A 21825-nucleotide genomic window follows, 5' to 3' on the forward strand; every position below is an offset into this window, starting at 1 on the left:
CCACTTTTTCACTCATCTCGTAAACGTGTTATTCGAAAAAAAATGTTGTAAAATAAACCATCAGGTTATGCAAAGTAGATTGATAGAATAATTTTTTTTTCTTTTTGCCAAAAATCACGTGCCAAACAATTAAGAATATCCAGCTTGGAGAGTTTCTTGGCATCTCGAGATGTGAATCACAGAAACTCTATGACGACTAGATTTATCGACATTTGCAATTTAAAGTTAAAATGATCCAAAAGAAATTAATAACATATTGAATGCCAATGACAGACACTTTTTATGGAAATTGCATTGACGCGAAATCATTGAGGATTAAGTGAATTTTCTCGAGATTTTCACAAGACCTCGCAAGATTGCACACCTTTTTTTGCCTTCATCGCATCCGCTCGACAATTTGCCCATTCAAACTCAGCGCATTGAGAGACATCTTTCGCACATTATATGTTGTGTACTAAAAAGACAAAATGTTTTTGAACAGAAAAGAAAAAATCATTTCTTAATATAAACCTCAAAACTTTACAAAATCCTCTATTTTATGTACAGAATTCAGATTAAATACCTCACATTTTTTATATATAAATATAGGACAATATCACTCTCAGAAAACACCACTTTTTTGTGTTATATAAATTGAAGCGCTTCGACGTGGAAATATGACACGAAATGATCGTTGATAATTGCAAACAGTGTTGAAAATTAGTGATAAAAAGATTTGAGCTACGTTTACCATGAGAGCTTTGGCGCCATCACCGATGATTCGTCACTCTTGTCGCGCGTTGCCTTGTACGCCTCGCGTTCCTGATCAGGATACTTGGTGGGCAAATTGGGTGAGTGCAAATTCACCTTGGCCCCATAGCGAATGCCCGCGATCTCGATCTCATAGTCACCGCTGAGCACATACTCGTTCGACACCTTCTCCGCCACACCCTCCGGACTGAGGTTCTGCACGAAACCCAAGCACACTTGGCGCTTGAACGTGAACCCATAGCTGGCCGTGGTGATCTGGCCGCAGAAGTCACCGTTGCGGAAGATTGGCTCGCCACCCATCGGCCACATGTCCACTTCGGAGTCGTGATCGTTGAGCAGCAGTTGCACATACAGTCGATTCACACCCTCGTCGCGCTGCTTCATCAGCGCATCCCTGCCGATGAAGTGGAAAGGTTTCTGGAAGAGACACACGAGAGAGACGTGAAAGAGTTAATAATAATGTTATATTAATGTTATTAATAATGAGTCTTCCATTTTACAGTCAGATTTCGTCCTTTTTAACCCAATCTAATGACATTTTAAGAGATTTCAAAAAAAAGTCGAGTGGAATTCATCAGAAAAACGATGTCTTAAGTAAAAAATGCAAATACTCACATCGAACTTCACGCGCCACATTCTTCCGCATTCCAGCGGTGTGGTGAATGTGTCCAAATCCTGTCCCCAGAAGGCGAAGAACTTCTCCACTCGCAGCGCCCTCATGGCATAGTAACCACAGTGCCTGATGCCGTACTTCTCGCCCGCCTCCAGCAGTCTCGTGTACACGTGCAGCGCGAACTCATTGGGGATGTACAGCACGAAGCCCAGCTCTCCGGTGTGCGTGAGATTGAACGCACGAATGCCATTGGCCAGGCCCACATCGAGTTCGCGGTACGTGAAGAAGGGGAAGTTCTTGGGCGCCAAGTCCGTGTCTGTCAGCTCGGAGAGCATGATGCGAGAGAAGGGGCCCATGATGCAGATGGCCGTGTACATGGAAGTCACATCGGACAGACTTATCTGTCCACCTGGCGGCATGTGGCGCTCAATCCACGCCTTGCAGCGCGTCTGCTGGATCGTCGGTGCGATCATGAAGTAGTGACTCGGCCCAATGCGCGCCAGACTGCAGTCATTCTCATATCCACCCTGCTTGTTCTGCATCCCCGTGTGAATGATCGTGCCCACGGGCACATCGACATCATTGGAGCACAGGTGCTGCAGCAGATCCACAATCTCGCGCCCCTTCGACCACATGTCCACCTTCGTGAAGGAGCTGTAGTCGCACAGACCGATCTTCTCCCGGCACGCGTTGTACTCTTCAGCGGCGTATTTGAACCACGACGGCTTGGCGAACGTGCGCGTGGCGGCGATGCGATACTTTGGCACACCATTGTCGTCCAGGCAGTGCTTCTGGTCGAACCACGACGGACGCTCGTAGCCCATTGTCTGGCCGAAAACACCTCCGGACTCCTTGAAGGCGGGGAAAATCGGTGACATCCGCAGCGTGCGGCCAGTCTCGAATTCCTGAAAGGGATATGGGATGGCATAGTGCAGTCCTGGCACCTCCCGCACCCTCTCACGCAGGAACTTGCGGTTGTTGTGCAGTCCCAGGAAGCGCGATATGTCCAAGTCGTGAATGTCCACCGTTGAGTAACCCTGCGTGATGAGATCCGCAATGGCGAAACCCAGTCCGGCCGTGGAGACATTCTGGCTTCCCGTGGCCACCAGGTAGTTCTGTATTTCTGGGCTTTCGCCCACAATCCACTTGCCGTCCGGCGAGAAGACTTCAGGAACATTGGAAAGACGCTCGAGGAACGCCTCCTCCAGACAAGGAACGCGCTTTATCAACTCCTCGAGAAGCACATGGAAGTGATCCCAGTCCACAGGCAGTTGCATGGAAGCGGCATTAGCTGTGAATAGAGAATCAGGTTGAGATACGCTCTCAATTCCGCCACAGACAAGCTCATCATCTCAATACCCACGTGGAATCAGGCCATCCTCGAAGGCTGGCTTGGCATTCTTCTCATACCCGCCGGCCAGGAGTCTTCCGTCGTTCTCCCGGAAGAAGATCTGTCCGTCCAGATCTCGTATCACAGGCGCTTCGGGCGACAATCCGTCCACTTGCTTCGTGTGCAGATAGTAGTGTTCGGCGGCGTGAAGAGGAACTTTCACGATGGGATCAGAGAGCAAGCCCACATCTCTGGCGTGGAGAGTGGCGCAATTGACAAAGTACGTGCCGTAAACAGTGCCCAAAGATGTCTCAATGGCCTGACCGCGTCCCTCGGCGCGAGAGATGCTCCTGATCGCGCACTTCTCCACAATCTTCACGCCCATCTTCTGCGCCTCGCGCAAAAGGCTCTGGCAGATGAGCATGGAATCCGCCACGCCGTCAGTGGGAATCCAGAGGCCGCCCAGAATGTCAGACACTTCGAGCAGCGGGAAGACCTCCTTGCACTGCTCTGGACTGAGGATGCTGCACTCAATTCCCCAGCCGCTGCAAAAGGTCAAAGTTTAATGTGAGATTTAAGATATCCGCAGTATTTTTAACTCTTCAACACTAGATTAACCGACAAGACCGAATCAAGTGAAAATCTGCGTCGCTATTTTCATCACAACACTGTGGTAAACATTCGCCAGAGACAAATCAATCCAACTCACGTGCTTTGTGACTTCATGCGCCGAAAGACGGTCATTCTGTCGCGCGTCCTGGCCAGATTCAGCGATCCGCATTGCCGCCAGCCCGTGGGAAGGCCCTTGTCCGTGAGTTCCTGGAACAAGTCGATGGACTTCTGCACCAGCTTCACCTGTGACAGCGTGGGCTTAAACGCACCCACGAGTCCGCTGTTCTCCTGCCACACGCGCCCGTCTGTGACGGTGTCCTGATCCAGCAGGATCACCTGCGCACCCATGCCCGCCTTGGCCAGGTTGTACGCCACGGACGCCCCAATAATACTTGCGCCGTATATCACAACGTCCGTGCTCTGCGGCAGGGAGCCCGACTCCAGCTTCCCATCCAGCCATAGGGCGCTCGTGGAGGCGGCCGAGAAAGCCCGTCCGGAAGACTCTCGCGATTTTGTGTCAAGTTTGGAGGCTCTTTCCTGGCCACCGGCGAATTGACGAGGGAATCTGCCATAGTGTGCGTGTCCGGTGAGAGTTCTCACGGCAAAATCCACACCCTTCTGCACGAGGACTTGCCTATTTCGTGTGAAAAACATTACTTTTCGCGAGGTGCACTGAATCCTTCTCACATTTCACACGGCAAAGTGTCACTGATGAATTCGCCGCAAGATTCGCGATATTTCGCCCGATATATCGTTTGGTTTCGCGCTCTTTCACAGTCCAGTTTTATGACTTCTTTCTCCTTGACAAATTTTCACAATAGTCAATTTTAGAAATATTTCCAATAATTCTGTCTCAATCTTTGGGAATTTTCTGTTTATTGGGATTCTTCTGGAATTCTTCCAGAGACTATAAATAATTGTTTATCACCATTCAAGAAGCATTTAAATGCAATTCTTTCATACATTTTTCGCGTTATTCCCAGTATTTAAGGATTCTCTTTCACGAAAAGCAAATCATTAAGTTATAGTACCAGTGAGAGTTAAGTTGTGAAACAAATAACAACATGAAATCAATCTTCTTCGTCATCTGTCTTGTGCTGTTTATTATTGTACACACAGAGGCTGAAGACACTGAAGACATCATTGGTGCTCTTCCCAAGCCCCCAACATTGCCGGATGTTGGTGAAATTAATAAATTCCCTTCACCACAGGACTGTAATAAAAGAATTTTGTGTCTTTTCTGATATACTTTAAAAATCTAATTGAAATTTTTCCTTCTAGTTCTTCAGGTAATCAAAGAGAAGATTTGTGTCCCTCTCTGTAACATCATCGCAAGTAATCCTACCTTATCATACCTTGCTATAATCATTGATGCCCTGTGTAAGTGTTGAGAATGTAAGAAAATTGTGATGATTTTTATCTTAATGTTAATAAAATAGAGCACGTGAGAAGAATCAGTAGAAGGACCTTTAAATTCAAAATCTCCGTTGTCGTGGCGCTGCTCACCACTGAGATGAAGTTTGCCTTTGACGCATCGCATCTGGCAATCCCACTGTTTTTCATCACAACATTCAGCTGTTGAGGGTGTTTTGGGCAATTTTCCGGGCTTTTTCACGCATTTTCACAGAATAAAAGTGCATTTCTGATCCCCATGTGATGCATTCCACAGATAAACAGTGAATAGACACGCACAAAAGTGTGAAAAATGTTCCCAAGTGAGTGTGTTTGTTTAGGCCGTTTAGGCTAAAGACCCGGACAATTGTCAGTTTGTGGAGCTCTTCTGGAGGCTCCGCGCGCCGGCTTCCGGCCTCAGTGTGAGGCTTTCCCAACAGCGTGAGACGCCCATGTGGTGGTGGTCATTATGAATCCGACGAGTCTCTATGTGTCAGTGTCGCGACTTGTCTTCCAGACGGACAGCCTGGAGCAGAACTGGACAGATCTGTTTCGGCTCATTCCGTACTTGCGGCAGTCGCTGTCCTGCTGCGTGTGTGGCAACCTCCTGATGGAGCCCTACTCGCCTGACTCCCCGTGTCAGCACCACGAGTGCAAGACGTGCATCGGCGGCAGGAAGAATCTCAAGCCCTCCTGCTCGTGGTGCCGCGAGTACCAGAAGTACGAGGAGAACGTGCAGCTGCGCATCCTGCTGCAGTGCTACAAGAGCCTGTGTGAGCACATCAAGTCCTCGGGCATCTACCAAGTGATGATGAAGCAGGTGCAGTCGAGCGTGAAGATGAACGGCACTGGCGCCGGGGCGAGTCTGGTGGACATCATTGACGAGGGCGTGATGTTCAAGGATAACTTCAAGAGCACAGCCGGACTCTCCAAGTCCGCCTACTCGATCCTTCCCTGTCTCTACACCTCCATTCCCGTGTCGTCGAGCGCGCGGGAGCCCGCGAAGGTCGCTGAGCGCGTCAGCGTGGGGCCCTCGACGGTCACTACGGCGCTATCGGTGCCTCGCCCACAGCCCATCGCGCCCCCAATGCAGCCCGCCATCAAGACGGTGTCCAACGGCTCGGCCATGTACTCCGTCCTCTACGCTGGCAACGGCAACAAGATCACCATCAAGCGCAAGACGGCGGAACCCACTCCGGCGCCGCCTCCACAGCCGCCCGATCCGCAGATCCCCGCCAAGGCCACCCTGCCGTGCTTCAAGAAACCCTTCCAGGCCACTACTAAGGCCGCCGCCGCCGCAGCCAAGGCGGCCGCCAAGCGGAAGGGCTGCCGCTGCGGCAACGCCACCGCCACACCTGGCAAGCTGACATGCTGCGGGCAGCGCTGTCCGTGCTACGTGGAGTCCAAGGCGTGTCTGGACTGCAAGTGCCGCGGCTGTAGGAATCCCCACCGGCCGGACGGCTTCAAGGTGCGGCCGCGCATTCCGGAACTAGAGAATCTAGAGCTGAGCCTGGATGCAGCCAGCGCGATGCCGGACTTTGGTGGCCAAGCGGCGGAACCCTTCCATCAGATGGAGCAGGAGTGCTCCATGGTGGATCAGCACATCACACTGGATCACAGTCCTCCCAGTCCTGTCGTCTTCACGTCCACCAGCCTCCAAGGTAACATCCAGGGTGAGTTTGTCTCTAAACCATTCATTAACTGATAATGCTCCCAAGGAGGCTCTGGAGAAGGAGGATTCTTTCAATCAGCTTTTAAAATGCTATCAGTTGATTTTCCAAAGTGAACAATCGATTTTGAGATAAGGCAACTTTCACTACGAGAAAAGAAGGTTAAAATCGAATCGGGAAATTTCTTGGAATCTGGATATCCGAGACACGAACCGGTGAAATTTGGAGAATTTGTGCTGAAATTGACTCTGACCTCTTTGCAGTGCTGAACGTGTACTCGGGCAGCTTGTCTCCCGCCTCCACGACCGTTCCGGCGATCCTCATGAGCGAGACTCCGGCCACGTCGTCGACGTCCTCTTCCAGCACGTCCTCGTCGTACGCGCTGAAGGACAACTACGGCCTGCTGAACGCCGTGTTCGCGGAGGAGATCGTGGATTCGCAGGATTCGCTGCTCACAGACGACGATTCACGCGAGCAGGCGTCGGATGAGGATGAGTTGGAGCAGAGCGACATGGAGATTGATATCTAGGCGGCATATTATGGAAATTGGACGAGTGCAATCTTTGCGTCAGCCAAAAAAAGCAAATCCGCGACGAAGAGATGGAATCCCTTCATGTTTCTCGCGGTGGATCTTTAGCCAGGGAAATATCTCTGCGTGTGTGTGTGTGAAACAATAGAATGTCTTTATATCAGAAGAAGAAAAAAAGTGGAATAATTCTTAGCGATGATATATACAAGTTTTAGTGGAGGAAGAAAAGGAACTTTATACAGTGGAAATCCTGTCACTTAATTTCTTTCGCTTTTATACCTGGCAAAGAGTGTGAAAACCGAGAAAGAGTTTAACTGTGGAAAAGTCTCTTATTGGATTATGCTTTATTTGAAACATGAAGAACTGAAGCTGACATCCAGTTTACACACACGCTCTCGAGCATGTTAAAAAATCTTTGGAGAATTTTAAAATTTCACATAAATTTATTGTTGTTTAGGCAAGGTGATGATGGGGTTAGATGAAAAAAAAAGAAAGGAAACAAAGATGAGACAAAAATACAAAATACTGTAAATTATTTTTTATAATAAAATTAAGCTCTTAAGTGTAAAAGATTTCTCTCTATTCAATCATCTTCAAACTCACTCTTCACGCTAACATTTTCGCCTTTTGTTCGCTTGCGCTTCAGCGTGTCTTCCGAAGTGTTTGAATCACTGTCCGGAGCGTCAGACTTTCTGGAGCGCAGATTCTTATAGTGATTCCTCTTGATGTGATTCACGTAGTTGGAGACTGAGATGACGGGCATTCCGTTTTTCCGCTTGCGCCTGGCATCTTGGCTCAATCTCACCTCCTTGTCGCACTGCGAACAAAACACGCAGCCGAACACATCGTTCTCGCCATACCGGATGCTGATGTCCAGCTCGTCCGCGTCAATGGTGTGTTCCATGTCATTTCGCTCAAAGAAACTCTGGATTTTCTGCCTCAATCCCAACACTGTGACTGGAAATTGACTCTCGTGCGGCAACTCCTTGCACTGCAAGGGATCCAGAGGCTCCGCTTTACAGCTCTCGATCGACTGCTGTCTCAGATAGGCTCCTGTAGGCTCTCTCTTGTCCGAAACAGTGTCCAAATCCGCTTGGATACAGTTCAACAGGAGTCTTCGGTGTCCGAGAGGAATCTTGAAGTGTTCCGTGCACGAAGCGAAGTAAGAGAAGAACTCTGGTGTGCGTGGACAGAAGCTAGGCATCTCTTCCTGACACATCTTCTCCATAGCGTGAAAATCTTCCTCTTTCACACTACAAAAGGTCGCCTTGGAAGCGAAGCCGTTGAGGAAGAGGAGATTCTTCAAGTACTCAGGCAAGACGTTTCTCTGCCTTGCCTCCAAATCAGAGAAGAACCGCCTAGCATCTGTGTCTGTGTGGTAGCCTATCATGCAATTGCCATCCTCGATGGCAACTTGGCCAGACATTTTCCAGGAAATTATTCTACAAAACAATATCAGTTCTTCATTAACTTGATTGGCTTGCTATAAGATATGCATTTTCTTACAAGAATAACACGCAGAGTCCGCGAAGTGTTGTCCCAAGAAGAATTTCCAGTTGAAAATTCACTACAAAGTGCTGTTTTCTTCAAGATTTCACAGACGCGGAATTTTTAAACGTCACTAATGACAGCAACTTGAGCGCCACCGCGAGCGAAGAGGAGAAGCAGCGGAGGAGCGTCAGTATTCATGAAGACAACAAAGTATCAAGATCGTGTAGATGAGCAGGGATATCGAGCTAGTGAAATAAACATCATAGTGGGAATATCATTGGCTTGTTCATTCGCTAACAGAAAGGCTTCTGGGGTGATATTCTGAGGTATTTTGTATCTGTGTCAGCGTTTTCAGTGTGAAAATCGTGAAAGTTGTGTAACAAAGCCGACTGTCAAAATGGCAACATCCACTGAGGAGAGGACAATTTATGCTAAATTAGAGGCGATGAAAGACATTCGGTAAGCATTTTCCTATGGAAAATCATTTACAAGGCTTTCTACAATATTTTCCAAGTGTTTCTATGCAAAATAGATAATAAGAATATGTCTTTTCAAGCCTACCTTAAATTCCATACAATCAATGGCTTGAGTTTCTTGTATTTTTTCGGACAATACTCGCAAATTTTGCGTTCTGATGTTGAATTTTTGCTTGAAAAATCCATCAGAACATTTTCTTAATCAAGCATTTTCTTGAGAAGCATCCTTTAGTAGCTAAATGTCGCTTTTTAGGGTTGTTTTCCTGGGGCGTAGTGAATGGCCAATGGGAATTATATGGGAAAAGGAATCCTGTCTCAATCATATAGGAAAGAATTTGACCAACAATTGTCCTTCTCAGGCAAAAGACGATCCATTTGGAGAAGCTGAAGATGAAGATTGTGCGTGAGGTGGAGAACAGCGATGCCGAGGAGAAGTGCCTGGGCGAGTATCGCCGTGAAATGGAATTGCTGCTGCAGGAGAAGATGAGCCATGTCGAGGAGCTGAGGCAGATTCACGCCGACATCAACACGATGGAGAGTGTGATCAAGCAGGCGGAGGAGAATCGCTCACGAGCCCTCAATGTGGCCAACAGGATGCACGAGGAATACGTTCCGCTGAAGACAGAGATCGATCACATGCGGCGAGAATATCTAGGATTAGAGCGCCTGCCGGAGCTGCACGAGGAGGAGGGCAGCATAATTGGGCCAGATCGCTTCCAGGCGTTCTATAAGGGGCCCTCGCATGTTCCCCATGGTGCCACGGGAGCCTCGTTCGCCCGTCCGCCGGTTTTGCCGCACTCTTTGGCGCCCGACGTGGGCGCAGCATCGCTCTCGCCCTCGACGCCGTCGCAATTTCTCGCGCCTACGCCCGTGAACCCCATCAGGGCAGCCGCCCAGGCTGCAGCGAAGCCCGATCTGCCCGCCAGTCGACTACAGCAGCCACACGCCATCAGCATTGGCCATCCGACGTTCAGGTCTGAGTTCAATGTCAGTTTGAGGTGATTTTCTTTTGAGTTTCCTTTTATTTTCGCACAAGTTTAAGGTATTTTTCTGTGACTTATGTTAAGAAGAAATTTGTAGTTTGCGCTATTCTTTTGATTTGAGATGTTATTTAGAGATTTGAGGGTGATTTTTTTTAGCAGAAATCGCTAAAATTTATCTAACATCTATTCTCTATCGTAGGCAACAACCGCCCCCAATGAAGTCCTGCTTGTCTTGCCATCAGCAAATTCACAGGAATGCGCCAATTTGTCCTCTTTGCAAGGCCAAGAGTCGCTCCAGGAATCCCAAGAAGCCCAAGAAGAAGGATCACTAAACACGGAAATCGGCAAACATCTTAGGATTAAGAGTACTTTTAGGGATAAAATGCGTGTTTCGTGTAGAATTGATAATTGCTTTTCTTTCTGTACTTTCGTATTGTACTTATGGAATATGTGAAAAGAATGTCTTTCAGGGCATTCTTTCTGTAGTAATTAAGGAGTTCGTAAGCCAAGTAATTGATATACGATAGGGAAATATTGTAGCTTATATTTCGGAGAATAAAGTGAAGAAAAGAGGATTTAAGATTCAAATGGTTTTAATGCTTGCTATCTAACCTATAAAATTTACATTTGTTCAGCCGCTTTGGATCACATCGCTGTCCGGGGAGGGAATGTCATGAAGTCGCCGGCGCTCACGCTGAAGCAGGTAATTTTGTGGGAACGCTTTGGAGATAAGTTTTGATATCAGTTTCTCTCCCTAGTTTATGCTGCGTCAGGAGGTTCTGAAACTCTACAGGGACGTGTTCAGGACGATTCGAAGAGTTCCCCAGGAGAGCGATCGTGCGGAGCTGAAAGAGTGGGCCAGGAGGGATTTCCATGCCAATCGCCACCACACTGATGACACCACCATCAAGATGATGCTGCACTATGGCCGCAGGAGTCTCACAGAGTTGCAGAACAGCTTGGACTTGAGTGGAAACCGGTGATTTATTAGACCAGAACGTGCCAGAGAAACCTCGTGAGCAGCGCAATCTGTAGACATGTGCATAGAGATGTGATTAATAGAATAACAATGTCTCGTGTTTGACTGGAGACGCCGAATTTGGCCAGTTGGTGGCCCAGGATCACGCTTATGATGTGCTGTCCGTCGAATCCGTAGCAAGGAATCACGTTGACCAGCACCAGGCCGAAGGAGAAGACCACCAAGTAGCGCAGAAAGAGAGTGAGGGCATCGCCGAAGGCGGGAGAGATGTATCTGAGCTTTGGAATGAAGCTTGACACCCGAACGGTGCGATAGATATCACCAGGATGGCCCATGTAGACGACTCTTCTGCCTCGTCGCGTCAGCTCGAGAATTGTGGTGGAATTCTGGAGTAATGGCTTGAGACAGTAGCCCTCCTGGCCTCTATCGTTGCACTTCAAGTCTTCCTGGCAGTACCTGAGGAAGCGGGAGCTTCGGAATCTCGTTGGAATCTTTGATATTGGCAATATTGGCTTACCTGTAGGAATTCTCCACTGTTAGTCGAATAGGGAGGCACACGTGCTGGGGAATTTCGAGGATGTCATTCTCTCCGGAATACTCAAAGCACACATTGGCGAGATTTTCAGGATCACAGCACTGCGTAATCCCATCTACAGTGCCCACAGGCGTTGACTCATCGTGACTGTGTATAAACTCTGATGAGAGACAATAAGCTGGCTGTCTTCTGAGAGCCTGCAAGAGACAATCGTGCCAGGAATCCAAGTCTCTCACATCGCAGGAGTTGATCTTGGTAATGAAGTCACCCTGATTGAGACCTTTGGCGCCCAAAAGAGGCGACTTTCGCTCGATTTCTGCCACATAGATTCCTCTGTCGATGTGATAAAGCCACCCTAGAAGTGGCCTGGAGCCTTGAAGCAGCAGAAAGCCAATCAATCCCAGCGCCAGATTGTTCCAAATGCCAGCACACAAAACCCGAAGCTTCCGCCAGGCTTTCAATCCGGCCAATTGTTCCGAACTGAGCTCCGTGAGTGCCACCGGGAGGAAAAAGTACACTCGCACGCTGAATCCCAGCAGAGGAACGTCTTCCAGCACTGCTGCTACTGCGTGACCGAGTTCATGGACTACTGAACTGATCAGAAGCGTAAATAGATAGTAGTGAATCTCATCTAGAGGCAGTGTTACGCCTGGCAAGAGGATTTCCATCTGCACTCCGGCCGCCTCGGTCACACCTGGACTCGCCCATGAGCTGAAGAAGCTCCATAGAAGCGCTCCCAAGGATACTGGCAGGAGAAAAAGGGCACTGTAAACACCCAGATCAAAGGATCTGGAGAGGAGGCGTGGCGAAGAGCTACTCCACTTGACCAGGGCGCGATTTAAAGCTGTGGTGTACCATTCAAGCCTCAGAAACTTCACCGTGAATCCCGTGCCCTCCAGGAAGAGCCGGTAAGGATGGTGCATGCAACTCTGCAATTGAAAGAAAGTTCAGCATCACAAGATGAGAGGACAGCGAAGGCTTACCTTAAAGAATGCATCGAAGAAGAAAAGCACTCCGTGAATGGCGACAATAACCAGGAAAAAGATCAGGAAAGTCATCCCGGACGAGCCGGCTGCAATCCTTTCAAAACACTTCAAGCGACACCCAGTGGAATTGTCTGATGAAGTGTCGTATGAGAGAAGAGACAAAGACAAACAATTCTAATTCTGTTTCAATTCAAGATTTGTATGCCCTTTGCAGGTAATCTTCTGACAAGAAATTCTGTAGAATTTACTAAATTTACTCAACAATTTCTAACTATCCGGAAAATGATAGAAATGATTAAAGCAACATCTTCGACGCTCCTTGAGACATGTTCGCCCATTGTCCGCGACCGGCTGATGGGCCGCGCTCTGCAATGGCGCCTTTAGTACAGCGCAGTGACAGCGCTTTTAGTACACCCATGGAGAAGCAGCAGAAGATGATTGTGAGCATTTTCTAGTGATCATTTTCGTCCAAGATACTGTAATATTGGCTGCAAAGACACTATCACGCGATACCCCAGAACCCCTTGCATCGATTCCAGGTGAGATTTCGTGCGGCGCACGCGGAATTGTGGGTGAAAAGCTGAGGAAAAGTAGCTGCCTGTCAAGTGTCCCTTTCAACCCCCTTCGGGGAACAAAAAAAGCACAGACTTGATGGATTTTGGGCGGAATTGTGGGGTTATTGGGAGTTTTTGGTGGGTCGAACTGATGGCGGTCTTGTTGTTTTGCTTTGTTTTGCACGCACGCACGCATCGAGAGCAGTGCGAGGTGAGGATTGTCACGTTCCGGACGGCGACAGCAGAGCGAGCAGCGAGGTGGGCAGCAGCATTAGACGGAGGGCCAGCCAAAGAGCCTGAGCATTCGCAAGTGGTTGATGAAGAAGAACTCCCTGAACCGCCTCCCGGTCGTGGTGAAGAAGATGGAGACAGACACGAATGGGCGTGACGTGGAGGCGCCGGTGGAGAAGATGGACACGCAGGACCTCGAGATCGATGCCAATGTCATTCCGGCCAACGTGTGCGACACACCAATGCGCTCAGAGGAGTTCGACGAGACGCTACCGATGGAGGAGAATGTGGACTTTGCCCCCACAGCCACTTCGCCGCTGCACCCCTTCGGGCAGCAACAGACGGAGCCCCCGCGCGAGGACAGCACCATGGAGGAGGAGGACCACGCGCGATCAGAGGCGACGTTCACCTTTCGGGTGGAGGAGTTCAGCAAACTCAACGAGCAACTCCTGTCGCCGCCCTGCTACGTGCGCAACCTCCCCTGGAAGATCATGGTGATGCCGCGGATTACACAGGGCGGTGATCGGCCAAACGCCGACAATCGCTCGCTCGGCTTCTTCCTGCAGTGCAACGGCGAGAACGACTCGCCGTCGTGGACGTGCAAGGCCACGGCCGACCTCAGCATTCACAACTTTAAGCCAGACGTGGAGCCGCTGAGCCGGAAGATCACCCACGTGTTCTACAGCAAGGAAAACGACTGGGGCTTCAGTCACTTCATGTCCTGGAACGACGTGCTGGACCCGGAGAAGGGCTACATCATGGACGACGCCATCGTGTTGGAGGTGCATGTGGTGGCCGAGGCGCCGCACGGCGTGTTCTGGGACAGCAAAAAGTACACAGGCTACGTGGGACTGAAGAACCAAGGTGAGATAACCCTCGCGCCAGTCACTCCGATAGGACACTGCAATGGTAATCTTACTGGCAATGCGTGTTGGAGTCCAATTCGCGATTAGTGAAGTCTATGACTTCTTTTATAGGCAGATAAGCGTACACACACCTTTGTTCTCTGTTTGCTTGCACATTTGTGGGCGAAGTTGACGAGATTTGGTTACTCCGCAGGTGCCACATGCTACATGAATTCCCTGCTGCAGACCCTCTACTTCACTAATCACCTCCGGAAGGCGGTGTATAAGATGCCCACGGAAGCGGATGACAGCAGCAAGAGTGTGGCTCTGGCGTTGCAGCGAGTCTTCCAGGAGCTGCAGTTCTCAGACAAGCCCGTGGGCACGAAAAAGCTGACCAAGAGCTTCGGTTGGGAGACTCTTGACAGCTTTATGCAGCACGATGTGCAGGAGTTTCTGCGTGTGCTGCTGGACAAGTTGGAGAGCAAGATGAAGGGCACGTGTCTGGAGGGAACGATTCCGCGTCTGTTCGAGGGCAAAATGTCATCTTACATCAAGTGCAAGAATGTGGAATACACAAGTACGCGCATCGAGACGTTCTATGACATTCAGCTGAACATCAAGGGAAAGAAGAACATTGATGAGAGCTTCAAGGATTACGTGGCCACGGAGACGCTGGACGATGATAACAAGTACGATGCGGGTGAACATGGACTGCAGGAGGCGGAGAAAGGAGTGATCTTCGTCTCATTTCCGCCTGTCCTGCATCTTCACTTAATGCGATTCCAATATGATCCCGTGACAGACAACAGCGTAAAGTTCAACGATCGCTTTGAGTTCTATGAGCACATCTCGCTGGATGCGTATCTGCAAGAGCCGGAGGCGACGCCGGCGGAGTACACACTTCACGCCGTGCTTGTGCACTCAGGTGACAACCATGGCGGTCACTATGTGGTGTACATCAATCCACTGGGCGATGGGAAGTGGTGCAAGTTCGATGACGACGTGGTTTCCAGGTAAATTATCTCTCATTGGTGCAAAGTTTTTCAGGGAGAGTCTCTGACAATGATTTTGGCTTTTGCAGATGCACCAAAGCTGAGGCGATTGAACACAATTATGGCGGATTGGATGACGATCTGAGTCTCCAGGCGCGCCATTGCAGCAATGCGTATATGCTGGTGTACATCAGGGACTCAGCCCTGCCCACTGTACTGCAAGACATCAGCGAACAGGACATCCCGACCGAGCTGGTGGATCGCCTGGCGGAGGAGAAGCGCATGGAACAGGTGCGGCGGTTGGAGCGCAGCGAGGCGAATGCGTACATGAATGTGCACGTGGTGCTGGAGGAGTACTTCGAGGGTCACCAGGTGACAGATCTCTTTGACTATGAGAAGGTGCATTTGCGTGTGTTTCGCGTGAAGCGCACGGTGACCATGACGGAGCTGATGGAGATGCTAGTGGAGGCGTTCAGGACGCCGGCAGAGCAGATGCGGCTGTGGCCATTGTCGCAGCGTCACAGCAATTTGACGCGTCCGATGGTGTTTGACATTCAGGATGATGGGAATAAGCTGGTGATCACAGTGGCGGACGGACAGAATCCGTGGACAGTGTTCCTGGAGATGCTGCAGCCGGACGCTGGCGGTCATCAGTTGCCCGTGTTTGACAAGGACACAGACGTGCTGCTCTTCTTCAAATACTACGATCCAAATCAGAAGAAGCTCCACTATGTGGGTCATGGCTACTACAATCTGACGATGAAGATTGGGGACCTCGTGCCGGACTTGCTGGATCGCGTGGGCTGGCAGAGGGAGACGCAGGTGATTCTGTATGAGGAGCAGGCGAGTGGATTTGTCGTGAGGATCAACAATTTCAATGAGACCATTGAAAAGAGCATGAGAGAGATCACAGATGGGGACATAATTATCTTTGAGAAACGCGAAAAGGCGGAGAATCTGGAATTGCCGACAGTTGAGGATTACTTCAGGGATTTGCTGTATCGCGTCGAGGTGACATTCATTGACAAAACCAATCCCAATGATTCGGGCTTCACGCTGGAACTCTCTCAAAGGATGTCATATGATCAGTGGGTAAAGGTGAGTATGTGAGAGATGGCAGTGATTGAGGGATTTTGTGAGTGACTGACTGTCTGAGGGTGTGTTTTGCAGGTCGTGGGCCAGCGAATGAATGTGGATCCGTACGAGATTCAGTTCTTCAAGTGTCAGACGTACAAGGATGTGCCGGGCAATGCGCTGAGAAGCTCGTATGACGGCACACTGAAGGACATCTTGATTTACAACAAGCCAAAAAGCAGCAAGAAGATCTTCTACCAGATCCTCTCCATGAACATCAATGAGCTGGAGACGAAGAAGCAATTCAAGTGCCTCTGGGTCTCGGCCAATCTCAAGGAGGAGAAGGAGATCGTGCTGTATCCCAGCAAGTGTGGCACGGTGAAGACGCTGCTGGACGAGGCGGCGAAGCAGGTGGAGTTCAGCGAGGGTGGCTCGCGGCGGCTGCGCGTGGCGGAGATTGTGGGGCACAAGCTGGTGATGGGACCGAATGAGGACACACAGCTGGAGTGCCTGCAGACGAGTGCCGAGCAGACGCTGACGAATCAGAAGGTGTACAGAATCGAGGAAGTGCCCAAGGATGAGGTGAATTTGGCGGCGGATGAGCTGCTCGTGCCTGTGACGCACTTCTACAAGGACATCTACAACACCTTCGGCATCCCATTCTTCATCAAGGTGAAGAATGGCGAGCCTTACGCGTCACTGAGGCGTCGCATCAAGGCGCGCCTGGGTGTGCCGGACAAGGAGTGGGAGAAGTACAAGCTCGCCATCCTCACCATGAACCGCATTGACTACATCACCACCGAGGACGAGGGGTGTGTCAATGTGAGTGACTTCCGGAGTCAGACGACGAACAACCCGAGGCAAACGGCACCCTACTTCGGGCTAGAGCACATCAATAAGCTCCAGAAGCGATCACGCTTTAGCTATCTTGAGAAGGCGATCAAGATTTACAATTGAACTTACATACTATATTTGCTAATGGCGTCAATATTGGATATATTCTTCTCATCAGCCCTCCTTCCCGAACACCTCCCCTCCACGCCCACCCTCTCCTCACCGCCTCGTCCCCGTTGGATCCTCTGCATTATTTTTACTCTAGGATTTCTATTGTAGATTTTGAAGGAGATAAATTGTGTGAGAGAGAGAGAGAGAGAGATGATTGTAAAGATAAGGAAAATTGAAAATTATGATGGTAAATTGCAAAAGATGCAGCATAAATAAAAAAAAGGAGGATGAAAATTTTATTGTAAATCAAGAGATTCACGTGTAAAATGTTTACTTTGGAGACAGAAGATGATGAGTTTTGAGACTTTGTGACTTTTCTTTTGCATTCGAGTATTAACAATTCGATGTTCACGATTAATTGATTTTTAATAAAAGGTCATACATTTAGAATTGTTGGCGTTTTTTGCCTGATTTCTTGTGATTTTTGGGCGAAAAATGGAGTCAATTCTCCACAATCATTTTTCCTAACAATCATGGCGGTACAACTGATGGTTTTGAGACATCATGCGCCGTCAGCGCCTCTGTGTGCCGACACCCGGTGTGTAGTTTTAGTACAGAAGCAGGGATGGATGACGTTGCCTCGGTGAAAATAGAAAATGCCAATTTACGGAAAATTCAGAAGAAATTGCTACAGTGGGACGTGTCGGAAAATCCCTTGGCACCTCTGACGTCCCTTCAGAAGGATGTCATCTACAACCTCTCGATGGCGCCTGAGGAAGTGAGTGGTTTTCAGTGAACTGGAAGAGACTGTCAAATTTGATGGATTGCTTGGGTGTTTTTTTTCCAGGAAGCTGGACATAGTGAGGAGAAGAGGAAGGTCGAGGACGTCTCTGAGACTTTCTTGAGTGATTCCCTGAGAGATCTAGAGAACGGAGGCGAGTCTGTGGACACATTCCGGAAGTTTCTCTCCTGGTGCGATCGTGTGAATGACGAGATCCTCGATGAGGAGGATATACATCATCAGGAGTTTCTGCGGCACTTGCAAGATAGGCAAAAGGACTGTGATTGTCTGCTGGAGCAAATTGAGAACACGCTGCAGAGCTTGAAGCAACTCGATGGGGAGTTTCAGTTCGTCTCGACGAACACGAGTTCCTTGCACACAGCCAGTGAGAAGCTGATTGAGGATCAAGAGAGACTCAGTGGTCTGGATCAGGAGATTCGCCAGAGACTGCAGTATTTCACCCAACTGGAGACAGTGTTGCAGAAGCTGCAGAATCCCACGCTCTCTGTCATGGGAGACAACTTTGCGGAGATTCTCAATCGACTGGACGAGAGCTTTGAGTATCTCGAGAGTCACCAGAATTTCCGCGATTACAGCCTGTACATGGGGAAGTGCAAGCAATGTCTGACCAGAGTAGTTCAAATGATGCGCAGCCACGTGATTAATGTTCTCAGTACGGCCACTGAGCAGGTTTTGGCGCCCAGGAAGGTTCCGGAGGGCGCAAAACCACGAGAACACACTTCGGACACTGCATTTGCACTCTTCTACGGCAAATTCCAGGCATCGGCGCCCAAAGTGAAGCGAGTGACTGGTCTGATTGAGCAGAGACGCTCGCACTGTGCGGAATACGAAACCCTCCTGCAGGATTTGCATGAGTTCTACTTGTCCCAGAGGCGAGTTGTGATGTATCCGGGCGTAGGGGCGGCTCTGCAGGATCTCACGGCGACCCACAAGGGTGATCACTGTGCGCTGGTGCGCGCTGCCTGTGCATTCCTGGTCCATGTGTGTCAGGACGAACACAGACTCTTCCTTCACTTCTTCCCGAATCATTCACGAGAGATGAACGGCTTCCTGGATGCGCTCTCGCTGCAGCTGTATGACAATCTGAGGCCGTTCATTGGCCAAATTGCTCATCTGGAGACTCTGGCGGAGCTCTGTAGCATCCTGAGGACGGAGATGCTGGACGAGCACGTCCATCACAGTCGTGAGTGTCTGAAATCCGCCTGAAGTGGCTCTCTAAAATGACATTTCTTGCTTATTTTCAGCTGAATCCTTGGCTCCTTTCGGGCGTGTCATTAATCAGCTCCTCCATGACGTCCAGGACAGATTAATTGTTCGTGCAAAGCACTACATTCAGTCCGACATCCTGAATTACAAGCCCTCGGCGGGAGATTTAGCTTATCCGGACAAGCTGGAGATGATGGAAAGCATCGCACTGTCGCTCCAGGAAGTGCCTCCGTTCCTCCAGCGTGCAGATTCACGCGCCTCGATGTTCTCAATGACATCCCAAGAGGTGGACTCGATCAACTCAGCTGCAGAGAGTCAGATGAGATCCCGAACGGGAAGTAAGATTACCTCTTCAATCTGCCTTTGATTGGCTCTTCAAATTTCTCGTCTCTTTTCACAGATTCTCCGGCGGATTTGCACGGGATGTGGTATCCAACAGTGCGCAGGACATTGGTTTGCCTCTCCCGACTGTACAGATGCGTGGACAGGCCGGTGTTTCAAAATCTCTCCCAGGAAGCGCTGACTTACTGCATTCAGTCCGTTTCTGCGGCTGCGGCGCTCATTCAGCAGCGTAAGGTGAGGATTCAACACACACATACCATAGAATATAGTCTAAAACACCCTCAATTTTGTCTCCAGACAAATTTGGATGGAGAACTATTTGAGATAAAGCACCTGCTGATTCTCAGAGAGCAAATTGCACCTTTTCGTGTGGATTTCATTGTGAAGAAAACCAGTCTGGACTTCAGCAAGATGAAGACAGCGGCTTATGGGCTGATCCAGAAGCGAGGGCAGTTATTTGCACTGGGCAGCAATAATGCCTTGCTTGAATTTTTGCTGGAGGGAACACCTCAGGTGAAGGAGCAGCTCTTGGACTCCCGAAAAGACGTGGACAGGCAATTGAAGAGTGTGTGTGAGATCTTTATAAAAGACGCCACAAATCTTCTGGTGGGGAATGTAATCGCATTCATCGAACACAATCAAGCGTCCGATGTGAAATTGCCTGAAATGGTGCCTTCGCATGTGGCTGGAATTGTCCAGGAAGCGCAGAAGAGCATCAAAGTGAAGCTGAGCGGACTTCAAAGGGCAATGCAGCTTTATCTGGCCAACAAAGACACTGAATTCATCCTCTTCCGACCTATCAGGAACAACATCATCGGGGCTTTTGTCAGGCTTGAACAATTGCTGACCACAATTGGGAAGTTCTCCAAGGAAGACCTCGCAATCGCTGCCTGTCCGTCGGCTGAGCAAATTTCCGTCCTGCTCAGTGCTAGTGTCTTGTCTGAGGGTGGATCTGGTGGGGCAACAGCAGCAGTAGCAGTTCCCAGTCGGAAATCCACTCTGTCTTCGGTGGAAAATGAGAAAATCCAGGAGGAAATGCAGAAAACGGATGCAGAACAAGAGGAATTGCAATAAAGAAGAGACGGTTATATTTCAAACATAAGAATGAAGTTTGGCATTTTGAGTGACACCCCCGGAAAGTTTTCTGATAATATGCCTCGTCCTCGCTCCAGATCTCGCTCCTACTCGCGCTCCGTGAGTCACTCTCATCGGGAGAAGAAGTACTCGAGGAGCCACAAGTCGTCCAGATATAAATCCTCACGGAAGTCTCGAGAAAAGGATCGCCACAGCTCGTCAAGCCGGAAGCACTCGTCAAAGCATCATAGGAGCGACAGGAGCCACCGCCGGCATTCATCCTCCAGATCGAGATCTAGCAGTCAAAGCTCCAGACACTCATCCACATCCACCAGCAGTGTCCCCTCGGAGAAATCTAAGGAATCTCCAGTGGCGGAAAAGACGCCCAGTTTTGCGTCTGTGGAACAACTGGGCAGCAATGTGTCAGCCAAGGTGTTTCAGGAACTCAATGAGGATACATTTGCCGTAAAATCCTTCACACCATCAGCGAAATCTACAAACAGCAGCATCTTGATTGACATAACCTCAAATCCGAAGGTGAAGCTGCAAAGCACACCGGACATCCCTGAAGAAGACACGGTTTTCCACCAGAATGTACGTCCGGAAGATGACTTATACGTCCTAGACATGTTTAAGTAATTTCCTCCTTTGATTATGTTTTGCAGTTGTACGGAAATGACGCCGCCAGAATGGATAAATGGGTGAAAAAGCTGTTCGCCTACCGGCAAAGATGCGCTGCGACTGGAAAACCTTCCTCATAACTACAATTCTCCTTTATTGCCTCATTCTAAACTATAAACCATCTCAGAAAATGTCTGACCCTGTCTTTCTGGCCTCTATGAATGCTTCCTCGGGTGTTTTGAGCTCATCCGGGGAGGGTGTAACTGGACTACCGTCTTCCTTGAGCTCACCATTCTTGAAATCTTCCAGGATCTTTTTACTGTAAACAGCTTTGAAAAGGTCCTCGCTGGTGAACTCACTCTGTACAACATCCTGTGTCTTGTACGACACGTAAGGCTTCAGCTTGCAATCCGTAAGATCTGGCACGATGAGTTCGGGGATCATCTCGGGACGCATTACGAAGACATTGTCCACAACCTCTCCAATATCCCGGACGCCGTATTTGTAAATGGGCAGGGCGAAAGGCGCACCTTCGAATTGGTTCTTCTTGTGTACTCGAGTGCCGCGCTTGTTGTACAGCGGAAACTTGCGGAAGTTCCTGTTTCCGCACACTGAGGATGTCGTGTGAAGACTCCTGGATGCGCTGATCAGCGCTGGAGGCACTTTTCGCAGCATCTCTCTGGAAGGAAAACGCGAGGCCAGGAACTGGGTTGATGAACGTACCCGACTGTCAAATCCCGGAAACACACGTGAAACATTAATGAAACATTGCGGGTTCAGCCCAGTTGGGCGC

The 21825-nt window shown here is 49.4% G+C and overlaps 10 protein-coding genes and 1 long non-coding RNA gene across 13 annotated transcripts; 7 read left to right on the forward strand and 4 right to left on the reverse strand.

Annotated features, from left to right (window-relative positions):
* Positions 1 to 515: 515 nt before the first annotated feature.
* Positions 516 to 4008, reverse strand: LOC132265907 (pyruvate dehydrogenase phosphatase regulatory subunit, mitochondrial). The gene is made up of 4 exons (XM_059766701.1): positions 3403 to 4008; positions 2727 to 3238; positions 1366 to 2654; positions 516 to 1167 (listed from the first exon to the last, which is right to left on the reverse strand). The coding sequence occupies exons 1-4, from the start codon at positions 3957 to 3959 to the stop codon at positions 727 to 729; spliced, it is 2799 nt and encodes a 932-aa protein (XP_059622684.1). The 5' UTR covers positions 3960 to 4008; the 3' UTR covers positions 516 to 726.
* A 279-nt stretch (positions 4009 to 4287) lies between these two features.
* LOC132255486 (uncharacterized) lies at positions 4288 to 4759 on the forward strand. The gene is made up of 2 exons (XR_009468186.1): positions 4288 to 4520; positions 4587 to 4759. It is a non-coding gene; the product is annotated as an uncharacterized LOC132255486 (long non-coding RNA).
* An 85-nt stretch (positions 4760 to 4844) lies between these two features.
* On the forward strand, positions 4845 to 6913 carry LOC132255586 (E3 ubiquitin-protein ligase MSL2). Of its 2 annotated transcripts, none has more exons than XM_059751681.1 (2): positions 4845 to 6370; positions 6631 to 6913. In XM_059751681.1, the coding sequence occupies exons 1-2, from the start codon at positions 5167 to 5169 to the stop codon at positions 6894 to 6896; spliced, it is 1470 nt and encodes a 489-aa protein (XP_059607664.1). In that variant the 5' UTR covers positions 4845 to 5166; the 3' UTR covers positions 6897 to 6913. The 2 variants fall into 2 exon arrangements, with proteins under 2 accessions (XP_059607664.1, XP_059607665.1); XM_059751682.1 differs by having other exon boundaries at positions 4845 to 6358.
* A 566-nt stretch (positions 6914 to 7479) lies between these two features.
* LOC132255587 (uncharacterized) lies at positions 7480 to 8479 on the reverse strand. The gene is made up of 2 exons (XM_059751683.1): positions 8403 to 8479; positions 7480 to 8338 (listed from the first exon to the last, which is right to left on the reverse strand). Exon 2 carries the CDS (start codon positions 8320 to 8322, stop codon positions 7480 to 7482), a length of 843 nt encoding a protein of 280 aa, XP_059607666.1. The 5' UTR covers positions 8323 to 8338; positions 8403 to 8479.
* Positions 8480 to 8560: 81 nt separating this feature from the next.
* Positions 8561 to 10416, forward strand: LOC132255588 (zinc finger C4H2 domain-containing protein). 2 transcript variants are annotated; one of them, XM_059751685.1, is made up of 3 exons: positions 8561 to 8846; positions 9223 to 9837; positions 10046 to 10416. In XM_059751685.1, exons 1-3 carry the CDS (start codon positions 8785 to 8787, stop codon positions 10176 to 10178), a joined length of 810 nt encoding a protein of 269 aa, XP_059607668.1. In that variant the 5' UTR covers positions 8561 to 8784; the 3' UTR covers positions 10179 to 10416. The 2 variants fall into 2 exon arrangements, with proteins under 2 accessions (XP_059607668.1, XP_059607667.1); XM_059751684.1 differs by having other exon boundaries at positions 8563 to 8846; positions 9223 to 9861.
* A 37-nt stretch (positions 10417 to 10453) lies between these two features.
* LOC132265737 (LYR motif-containing protein 2) lies at positions 10454 to 10916 on the forward strand. Its single transcript, XM_059766505.1, has 2 exons — positions 10454 to 10549; positions 10605 to 10916. Exons 1-2 carry the CDS (start codon positions 10520 to 10522, stop codon positions 10827 to 10829), a joined length of 255 nt encoding a protein of 84 aa, XP_059622488.1. The 5' UTR covers positions 10454 to 10519; the 3' UTR covers positions 10830 to 10916.
* Positions 10834 to 12596, reverse strand: LOC132265736 (membrane-bound transcription factor site-2 protease). Its single transcript, XM_059766504.1, has 3 exons — positions 12344 to 12596; positions 11343 to 12289; positions 10834 to 11281 (listed from the first exon to the last, which is right to left on the reverse strand). Exons 1-3 carry the CDS (start codon positions 12416 to 12418, stop codon positions 10834 to 10836), a joined length of 1470 nt encoding a protein of 489 aa, XP_059622487.1. The 5' UTR covers positions 12419 to 12596.
* A 511-nt stretch (positions 12597 to 13107) lies between these two features.
* On the forward strand, positions 13108 to 17437 carry LOC132255427 (ubiquitin carboxyl-terminal hydrolase 7). Its single transcript, XM_059751448.1, has 4 exons — positions 13108 to 13995; positions 14191 to 14989; positions 15058 to 16066; positions 16139 to 17437. Exons 1-4 carry the CDS (start codon positions 13218 to 13220, stop codon positions 16997 to 16999), a joined length of 3447 nt encoding a protein of 1148 aa, XP_059607431.1. The 5' UTR covers positions 13108 to 13217; the 3' UTR covers positions 17000 to 17437.
* A 151-nt stretch (positions 17438 to 17588) lies between these two features.
* Positions 17589 to 20431, forward strand: LOC132256585 (conserved oligomeric Golgi complex subunit 3). The gene is made up of 5 exons (XM_059753082.1): positions 17589 to 17765; positions 17835 to 18972; positions 19034 to 19333; positions 19396 to 19571; positions 19635 to 20431. The coding sequence occupies exons 1-5, from the start codon at positions 17613 to 17615 to the stop codon at positions 20409 to 20411; spliced, it is 2544 nt and encodes an 847-aa protein (XP_059609065.1). The 5' UTR covers positions 17589 to 17612; the 3' UTR covers positions 20412 to 20431.
* LOC132256586 (vitellogenin-1-like) lies at positions 20431 to 21227 on the forward strand. Its single transcript, XM_059753083.1, has 2 exons — positions 20431 to 21005; positions 21077 to 21227. Exons 1-2 carry the CDS (start codon positions 20442 to 20444, stop codon positions 21170 to 21172), a joined length of 660 nt encoding a protein of 219 aa, XP_059609066.1. The 5' UTR covers positions 20431 to 20441; the 3' UTR covers positions 21173 to 21227.
* Positions 21169 to 21778, reverse strand: LOC132256588 (large ribosomal subunit protein mL41). The gene has a single exon (XM_059753085.1). It carries the CDS (start codon positions 21705 to 21707, stop codon positions 21216 to 21218), a length of 492 nt encoding a protein of 163 aa, XP_059609068.1. The 5' UTR covers positions 21708 to 21778; the 3' UTR covers positions 21169 to 21215.
* Positions 21779 to 21825: the final 47 nt, after the last annotated feature.

Source organism: Phlebotomus argentipes, unplaced genomic scaffold (genome assembly GCF_947086385.1).
Source record: "Phlebotomus argentipes unplaced genomic scaffold, Phlebotomus argentipes genome assembly contig_5, whole genome shotgun sequence".
NCBI lineage: Eukaryota > Metazoa > Arthropoda > Insecta > Diptera > Psychodidae > Phlebotomus > Phlebotomus argentipes.

Bases quoted from the DNA above. Each gene is read 5' to 3' on its own strand.
- LOC132265907 (XM_059766701.1), bottom strand. From the start codon at position 3,959: ATGTTTTTCACACGAAATAGGCAAGTCCTCGTGCAGAAGGGTGTGGAT. The intron at 3,239-3,402 runs GTGAGTTGGATT...GACCTTTTGCAG, and splicing joins CGCATGAAGTCACAAAGCAC to CGGCTGGGGAATTGAGTGCA. The intron at 1,168-1,365 runs GTGAGTATTTGC...TGTCTCTTCCAG, and splicing joins TGTGGCGCGTGAAGTTCGAT to AAACCTTTCCACTTCATCGG.
- LOC132255586 (XM_059751681.1), top strand. From the start codon at position 5,167: ATGAATCCGACGAGTCTCTATGTGTCAGTGTCGCGACTTGTCTTCCAG. The intron at 6,371-6,630 runs GTGAGTTTGTCT...ACCTCTTTGCAG, and splicing joins CCTCCAAGGTAACATCCAGG to TGCTGAACGTGTACTCGGGC.
- LOC132255587 (XM_059751683.1), bottom strand. From the start codon at position 8,322: ATGTCTGGCCAAGTTGCCATCGAGGATGGCAATTGCATGATAGGCTAC.
- LOC132255588 (XM_059751684.1), top strand. From the start codon at position 8,785: ATGGCAACATCCACTGAGGAGAGGACAATTTATGCTAAATTAGAGGCG. The intron at 8,847-9,222 runs GTAAGCATTTTC...TGTCCTTCTCAG, and splicing joins GAGGCGATGAAAGACATTCG to GCAAAAGACGATCCATTTGG. The intron at 9,862-10,045 runs GTGATTTTCTTT...TCTCTATCGTAG, and splicing joins GAGTTCAATGTCAGTTTGAG to GCAACAACCGCCCCCAATGA.
- LOC132265737 (XM_059766505.1), top strand. From the start codon at position 10,520: ATGAAGTCGCCGGCGCTCACGCTGAAGCAG. The intron at 10,550-10,604 runs GTAATTTTGTGG...TTCTCTCCCTAG, and splicing joins CGGCGCTCACGCTGAAGCAG to TTTATGCTGCGTCAGGAGGT.
- LOC132265736 (XM_059766504.1), bottom strand. From the start codon at position 12,418: ATGACTTTCCTGATCTTTTTCCTGGTTATTGTCGCCATTCACGGAGTG. The intron at 12,290-12,343 runs GTAAGCCTTCGC...TTTCAATTGCAG, and splicing joins TCTTCGATGCATTCTTTAAG to AGTTGCATGCACCATCCTTA. The intron at 11,282-11,342 runs GTAAGCCAATAT...CCGCTTCCTCAG, and splicing joins ACAGTGGAGAATTCCTACAG to GTACTGCCAGGAAGACTTGA.
- LOC132255427 (XM_059751448.1), top strand. From the start codon at position 13,218: ATGAAGAAGAACTCCCTGAACCGCCTCCCGGTCGTGGTGAAGAAGATG. The intron at 14,990-15,057 runs GTAAATTATCTC...TGGCTTTTGCAG, and splicing joins GATGACGACGTGGTTTCCAG to ATGCACCAAAGCTGAGGCGA. The intron at 16,067-16,138 runs GTGAGTATGTGA...TGTGTTTTGCAG, and splicing joins CATATGATCAGTGGGTAAAG to GTCGTGGGCCAGCGAATGAA.
- LOC132256585 (XM_059753082.1), top strand. From the start codon at position 17,613: ATGGATGACGTTGCCTCGGTGAAAATAGAAAATGCCAATTTACGGAAA. The intron at 18,973-19,033 runs GTGAGTGTCTGA...GCTTATTTTCAG, and splicing joins CGAGCACGTCCATCACAGTC to CTGAATCCTTGGCTCCTTTC. The intron at 19,572-19,634 runs GTGAGGATTCAA...TTTTGTCTCCAG, and splicing joins CGCTCATTCAGCAGCGTAAG to ACAAATTTGGATGGAGAACT.
- LOC132256586 (XM_059753083.1), top strand. From the start codon at position 20,442: ATGAAGTTTGGCATTTTGAGTGACACCCCCGGAAAGTTTTCTGATAAT. The intron at 21,006-21,076 runs GTACGTCCGGAA...TATGTTTTGCAG, and splicing joins ACACGGTTTTCCACCAGAAT to TTGTACGGAAATGACGCCGC.
- LOC132256588 (XM_059753085.1), bottom strand. From the start codon at position 21,707: ATGCTGCGAAAAGTGCCTCCAGCGCTGATCAGCGCATCCAGGAGTCTT.